Source organism: Ceratosolen solmsi, unplaced genomic scaffold, assembly GCF_000503995.2.
Source record: "Ceratosolen solmsi marchali unplaced genomic scaffold, CerSol_1.0 scaffold12, whole genome shotgun sequence".
In the NCBI taxonomy this organism is placed as follows: Eukaryota; Metazoa; Arthropoda; class Insecta; order Hymenoptera; family Agaonidae; genus Ceratosolen; species Ceratosolen solmsi.
Genome location: NW_011948456.1, coordinates 416,217 through 424,627, shown reverse-complemented (window position 1 = coordinate 424,627; position 8,411 = coordinate 416,217). Strand labels below are relative to the sequence as shown.

Genomic DNA, 8,411 nt, shown 5'->3' with positions numbered 1-8,411 from the left:
ATATTAAAATAAGCTGTGTAATGAAAAATGGCTGTCACATCTAAAAGAACATAAATTTCCAGTTTTGATATTGCAAATGACATTACTTGAGCATTAAACAATATAATCTGTGATGATTTCTAGTCTATAATTAAAAATAAAATTTATGAGAGCATTAAATGTTATTGTCTACAATATTTGTCTTATGTGATTCTGTCTTCAAACGTATATATAAAATTATTATTGATAATAAGTAGTGTAATAATCTATTTCGTAATTTGCAGATGTGTATTGCATAGTTATTAAAACATGATGCAGCATTGACATTATTTTGATTGCAACGTAAGTGTCAGTCATATTTATGTGCTCGAAAATATTTTGTTAATTGTTCAGATTTAAAATTACTTGATAATTTGTTCATAATTATAGATATAAAACGCAAAGTGAAGTCATGTGAAATAATGATATTTTTACAGTTAGTATTAGTCTTAATCGTTCCATCACCTTTGCATGGGGGTTGTAAAGACAATAAAAACCAAAGTAGAGTCGAAAATTTATCTCAATTTAAATGTGAAAAAAAAAAGGGGGGATATTTGAGTGATACAACTTTGTTAGAAACATATGAAGAAGCTGTGCAATCCTATTTGAATGAAGATTGGAATGGTTGCATTCAAGGATTTCTCAATTTCATGTCTAAGTAAGTTAATTTCATCAATAAATAATAAAGCAAGCTTAAAATTTGTTAAAATTTCATTATTTATTTTAGTTGTTTAATATATACAATAGTTTTTTAACTAAATCATGATAATTTTTAATTTTTATAAATTATTATTATTAAATGAATTGAGTAATAAGTTGAAATTTATAGTATAAATTTTAGCAATATAATTTTAATAAAAACTTTAATTCAAATCGATATTAATAATAAAGATTTATATATTAAAAAAATTGATCTAATAATTACACTACATTTTAAAGTCAACTACAGAATAAATATCCCGTAAAATTTATTTAAGATAAAGTAGAAAAAATTATATACATTAATAACTATAGAAAGAATTACAATAATTAGTAAAAGTTTACTATTGAATAAAGAAATTTAATAAAACTAAACTGTATAAAATGAAACAGATGATAAAAAAAATTTGTTTTGTTTTTAGTAATTTATTAGAAAAGAAGTATTCATAAATATATATGTGTAGTTTCAGAATTATTTATAGCAGAATTACAAAGCAATTTAAAATAAAAGGTAGTACAAAATTTGTACTTCTTATTATCAATATTATAAAATATTCTATAGCATTTTTAATATTTTGCAAATTTATGCAATCTAAAAAAAGTATTTTTATAATTAGATTAATGTAAAGCCTTATGTTTGTATACAATGTACACACACACACACATATATATATTACAAAAATGGGTATTTCATTGAAGGTATAAAAATTATAAAAATGCAGTAGTGATGTGTCGAAGAAAATGTCGCATTGAATCGAATACAAATATACCAATGTTTGGTGAAAATATTGAAGATTTACATTTCTATGAAAAAAGCATAAAGCAAACTTTATGTATTCTAAAATGTAACCAGGAATATCGAGTTCATGCAGGACAAAATGCTCTCAAAAGACTTTCACAAAAACAGGAATCCAAAATAATATTTGCAGAATATTATGAATATTTGCATATTTGCTATTTTCAGGTAATGTAATTAATTAATGTTATTTTCTAATAAATGCTTACATTAAAAATCCAATAATTATAAATCAGGATAATCAACAATTCATTTATAAAAATTAATTTTTCTTTAATAAAAATATGAATTATATTTATTATTCAATATTGAGTACAATATTGAATTTACAGTAAACAAGATAAAATTATATGAATAGACAATTAATAGGTTAAAAAAATTCAAGGACTGAATATTAATTTAGTTTTATTTGAAAGACCAAATAAAAAAACATATTGACATATTACATAATGAATATTATGTAATAATATTAAATTATATCAATTATATTATTATTATTATTATATATATTATTATTATATTAATCATAAAATTCTATATGTATTTTTATATAAAAAATATTTATACAATGTCATGTTTAAATGAAAAATTTTATATTTTAGAGAAATAATTATCAAGAAGCTGCCAATGCAATTTTTACTTATTTAATATATCATCCTGATCATAAACCTAGTAAATCCAACCTTGCATTTTATATGAAACATCCAGAAGTTAAAAATAATATGATACGTAATCTTCATACAGAGCCCTTTATTAATGATTATATAAAAGGAATAAAAGCATATAAAAAAGAACATTATGATAATGCAGTTGCAAGTTTTGAAAATTCGATAATATCTTATATTGAATCGGAGGAATCGTGCAGATTTTATTGTGAAGGTCCACTTGACTATGATTGGAACCCTGAGTTTATTACAGCTTTTTCAAGTATTATGTTTTATTTTATATTAATTTATATAATGGATAATATTCAAAACTTTAACATAAAAAAACTTAAATGGAATTTTTTCAATATAGATATAAAAAAATAAAATTTGAATACAATTTACAAAAACATAAAATATTTAAAAATCTAACTAAATAAATTTTTGTAATTTTTAAACCTAGAATATGCGCTAATGCTTTAATATTTTATATTTTAAAATATTCTATATTTATCAGCTTTATTAAATTAATAAACAAAAAAATATCTTGTATAAATTTCTGAAATTAATTTGACAATATTTTTTTTAGTATAATGTAAATATGTTATATAAATAAAAGAAAGATACTAAAAATGTGAAATATTTAAATATTACTTTGTAAAAACAAGCTTCAAAATAATTATGAATATATTAACATTACATATTTTTAATATGCGATCTTGAATTTGTATTTTTGTTTTATTTAATATGTCGTAAATATTTAATGGAATTTATTTTATTTAGATCATTTCGTATACAATTTGCATTGTAAACGTCGTTGTGCGCGATTTTTGCAAAGTCTGAATGGTGAATATCAACAAGATTTTCTAGCAAATCATTTCAATTACTTACAATTTTCTTATTATCAACGTGAGTATATAATTAGTATCCTAATATGTATGACATTTTCATAACTGCAAACATATTAAAAGTTTTAAACGAATATTAAATTACGTATTTATTCAATTTTCTAATATTTGTAGAATCCCTTATGACTTATTATGAATTAATAATTAAAAACATATAATAATCAATTTAAGGAGATTATCAGTGGACCACTAGTTAACTATTTAAGAAACTTTGTTTTAATTGATAATTTTCAAGAATTATAAGTTTCCTGTTAAATAAAGATTCATTATAAATTACAAATCTTAATTAATCATAGGATTTTGTTATCTGGTTTTATAAAGATTTTTAAATTAAGTAAACTATTTAAATATCAATTTTGATGAATTCTGTTTAATCAAAATTGATAAAAATCAATTGTTTTTATTAAAATATTTATACAATTATTTTTAATTATCGTATGAACAATGGATACAAGTATATACGTTTTAATCCATTAGAATGGTTGGAAAGGTAGATTAGATATAGGTAGATTTTCCTCATACATTGAAAAATATGTATCAGTTATCCTTATCTACTATTGTTCTAACAACTCATAGAAAATACATAATATATTATATAGAGGCCATCATCTATTATCTGTGCACTATTTCGTTGAGTATTATTTACTATTTTTTTCAATATAATACTGTATACATTTGTAATTACGATTTAAAATAATAAATATTTACATATTAATTTGTTAATGTAATGTATTGTAGAAACTGTAGAAAAAGAAATGTAGAAAAATATGTTTAATTTAAAATACTATTCTATATAATTAATTGTTCGGAATTCAAGTCACCTGGTGGTTGAAGGATCAAAATGATTGGATTAGACCATGTCCACCATTTTACTGGTGGAACAGGATGAATAAGTGAGAGGTTGGTTAATGCTTCAATTTAGTAACCAACGCGATTGCTTTTCGTTCTATTCATTGAGTTTTAATTTACAAATACACAATTATGATTCTCGAGAATCTTTGAGATTTTGCCGCTCTTTGGTAGTTTTTTCACGTGGAGATAGCATGCACTGCTAGTTTGTTGAAGGTTGTAAATCTCCAGGTCCTCTTGGTGTAGTGCGCTTGGTGGAAAATTACTACATTGAGAAGTGAAAAGTAAATCATTGACACTCCTTGTATGGTGCCACGTATGATTTTTTAAATGCGAGTCTCTTGATGTTTAAGTATAAAATGGTTCAATACCTCAGTGTATCTTGGTAGTGCGCGTTGTGGCACTTATCGAGATTTGGCGTCTTGGATCAAGTGTAGAAGTTTTGGCAGCTTGATGCTGATGTAGCATAGAATGTAGTGACGTCTTGACAGAAGTAATACAGAAGTTGTGGTGCCTTGATTCAGAATGCAGCAATAAATGTAGCGGAGTCTTGCAGTACAGCGTGTTTCCTCTTAGGTGACTCAAGCAAGTGTGTGAGCTTCGACCCGTGCTTGTTTTAAATATTCGAACGAGTTTGATTATCTGGTAACATTTGGAAGGTGTTGCTATGAGGAGAATTGTACAGGTCTTCGAGACTAACGCTTTCGAGTTTTTTAGTCCAGAATTCTAGGAAAGCAAGCTTTAGACGGTTAGAAAATTCTAACCGTCGTTACTATTCGGAGACTAGATAAACATGACAGGACATTTGCAAGCAAAGAATTTAAAATGATTAAGGAGTTTCGGAATCAATGTTTACGATTTCGCGAGCTAGACGATTATAAATTTCAGAGAATTAATTTTCTTGGAACGTTCTCCAAGCCTGAACATTAACATTATAATATATTTTGTAAAATAAGTTACATTTTATCTTATATCAATACGTTTTATATTTCTTAATATTATTTACTAACTAAAAAAATTAACATAAAGCCAAAATATTCATTATATTTTAGAAAGAAATAGCATTCAGAGAATATTAACTTTTATTATTGTACAAAATATATGAATGTACATAGTTTAAATACTTTATATCTATAAAGGATTTTTAAAGTAAATAATAAATTAAAACTTTTCAATTTTAATTCAATGTTAATGTTTTTAAAAATAATATATTTTCAGTTCTAAACTTTGTTATATTTAATTATATTGGATGCAAACTATATAATTATGAAATAATTTTATATTTCATATAAAATTTAAAAGATATTTTATTAAAAGATGTTTTATCTTGAATCTTTTATTTTCTAATATGTAAAATAAATAAAAGTTATATGTTTATATAGTTCATGACATAAAAATGGCGTGTGAAGCAGTAGCCAGTTATTTATTATTTTATCCAGCTGATGAAACAATGTTGAGTAACAAAGATTATTATGCATCATTACCAATGATAAAGCAAAATGACTTCAGACCAAGACAAGTATGTTTTATATTGCATGTATACATACGCATATATATATTATAAATAGAATAATGAAATAAGTATGTATTGTATATTAGGACATTCTTGCTTATGTGTCAAGGCAAGAGTATGAAAAACGTCTTCTTTTATACATTCACAAAGAATTCACTACTTTCGAAAATAATCTTTTTGCTTCAGAATCTGCATCTAATCAACAAAAACAAAAACAAAAGTAAAATAAGCAATAAATAATGTAAGTTAAATAATCTATAAATTATTGAATATAAATAATAATAAATTATGTATAAAATACGTTTAAAATAATATAATATAATTTTAATTTAATAATACAATTTGTTTATTTTATCTTTTCAATTCTTTGTATTTATTGTTTATTAACAAATATTTTTTTTCTTTTTAGCATATTAAGATCTTTTATTAAAAATATTTTTGTAAAGAAATTTATGAAATTTATATTACATAAATTATTAAGAAACTTGAATAAAAGATAGACAACTTTACTAAGGCTGAAATCAAACTTTTGATGTTTTTATAATGGATAATCTTTCAACTGATCTATTGATTAATACAATTTTTTATTTGAATTATTTTCTTAATTGTTATTATAAAAATATTTTCAAAGTGTGTATTTTTATTAAATATTCAAAGACACAATATAAAGATACTTGTTAAATATCAATGAACACATTCATATTAATAAATACCTTGAATTCTGTTTAAATTTATATTTCTTGAGAATCAATGAATAGGTTCTTTTAGTTTTATTCAAATTTTAACATGCATATTTTTCGAATATCATTTTTAAAAAGAATTTAATATATATTAATAAAATATTACTAATTTTATAATATTTTATATGAATATAATTGTATTTTTGTAAATGTATAAAAGAAAAATGCAAATATAGAAAATTTTTTGTAGGTAGTATAAGCAATTTAATAATACTTTTTATAAAATGAATTTTAAATTGAAAATAATAAGTTTAATTAAGGTAATATTAAAATAAGTTATTATGGTTTTTATAAAAAAATAAAAATAGTTTTTAGCTTGAAATTAAAGAGTTCTTGAAGTATTTAATATACAATTTTCGCTATTACTATATATGATATTTGAATATAAAATATGTATATTTCTAAAATAGTTTGATCTGTTCAAACATCATATCTATGTATTCGAGATTGCGAGACCTTTTTAATACAATAAAACATCTGGCAAAAAACATCATTAAATTGTCGTTAGTCTTCAGGAAATTTCCTGCTCATTTCATGTCAAGCTAGAATATCATAAAGCTTGAAGAAAACTTTTTCACGGACGTCGGAGACAAAAAAAGGTCAGTACATCTGGAAAACCCCGTACATTAGTCATGCTAGTTACTTCGCATTGCCAATGCGTTCATTGTTTGACGCGTTAATTACCTAACTGTTTACTGGCAGGGCCGCGTCGAATCTGCTTATACTAGAACAATTGAAAGTGACAGATGTACGTAAACTCTTGACCATAAAAACATTTCCTACATTTCACTGCAATCCAAAACCCCGGTACGTGCGCATTCAGCATTTTAAGACAATACTTACATTGTTCTCAACTACGCCGAAGCTTACCGATCGCGCTAGCCAATGGACAGCGCTCCCAGAGGACCTCCCATATCGCTAAGTCGCAGAGAAGGGAGCGACGACCAATAGTGGACACTTTCCCGATTTTAGCATGTTCAAAACTAAACCCGGAAAGACGTGGAAATGAAAGCGTGCATTATCAATCATGCTGCCCAAAGTCGTGTTCTAATTGAATACAAGAAAGAAGAAGGGGTCCCTAGTGGAATCGTGTCAGTGAATTATTTAAGGACAATTACAATGTAACGACACTTATTCTCAAGAAGGAGGAACGGAGAAAAGTCGATCATATGAGTCTTGTAAAATAGCTTTCTATTGCTGTGGTTCATTATCCAGTTACATTTAGTCTTATCAAGCATTTATAGCCTAAGGAGCGAGATTCTCTTCATCTCGGGAAGAGAGACAAAAGAAAGTTCAATCTACTGAAATGCAAGCAGTTCGTGCATGGAAGCTTCCCATTCATGCCTGTGAGGAGAAACAGAAAATATCAGACTACAACTTCCAAGTAAGTCGTATCATTAGTGTTTGATTCTTCGCTGGACGGCCTACTCATATACGGACCACAAGCAGTTAGTGTCCGGAAGTTTTCCGCGCATGCTCATTTCGAAAGACCAGTAATTCGCGCCTATCAGTGCGCACAATTTCCTCTAACCTCTATCTCAGACTCGTGCTCACTCACACGGCTCACTATTCAGAGGCAACTGTAACACCTGCCAGGATAACGACGCATACAGGAACTATAGTGTTCATTTCAGAGCACGAAACAGTCATAAATTCTCAAGTGGTAATATTCAAGAAGTGACAATAGTTTTATATCCTATCTCTTTTCACAGTAAATCACTATCTAATCCATTACGTCCAGAGAATCAGGAACTTCAAAACCTTCTAGTTCTCCAATAGAAGTACACCGCAACGCCACATACATAATTAATAATAATAAGGGTTCATTTATAACCTCTTCAAGAATATAATCTCTAAATTGGAATGTAAATGAAATAAACAGCAATAAGAAACATGTGTTAATTATTGAATCAGTGCATTAACCCTTCCACTTGCCCACGCACTCTCCCACACAACAAGTTAATTCTAAACACTATGTGTTCGGGATTGATGCAGTCCCATGAATTTCAAACAAAAGAAAGGTCATTTACGCAGTCCGGCGTACCCCATGTGCGCCTAGACTGACCGCGCGTGCAGCAAGGCTGGCCACCACGTGCGCCTAGGCTGATCCGCACGTGCGGACCGAGGCGGGCACTCGAGAAAATGTTTACAAACAAGACTCGGCAAGTCCGAGCAAGTTTACGATTTGAAATATTATTTACTGCCAGCACTCACAAAAAAGGGACGCTTTCGAAACTTCTAGAA

The 8,411-nt window shown here is 26.5% G+C and overlaps 1 protein-coding gene across 1 annotated transcript; it reads left to right on the top strand.

Moving 5' to 3' along the window:
* Nucleotides 1–440: 440 nt before the first annotated feature.
* LOC105366801 (prolyl 3-hydroxylase 1) lies at nt 441–5,662 on the top strand. The gene is made up of 6 exons (XM_011505360.1): nt 441–676; nt 1,417–1,681; nt 2,116–2,440; nt 2,941–3,066; nt 5,297–5,433; nt 5,514–5,662. The coding sequence occupies exons 1-6, from the start codon at nt 441–443 to the stop codon at nt 5,649–5,651; spliced, it is 1,227 nt and encodes a 408-aa protein (XP_011503662.1). The 3' UTR covers nt 5,652–5,662.
* Nucleotides 5,663–8,411: the final 2,749 nt, after the last annotated feature.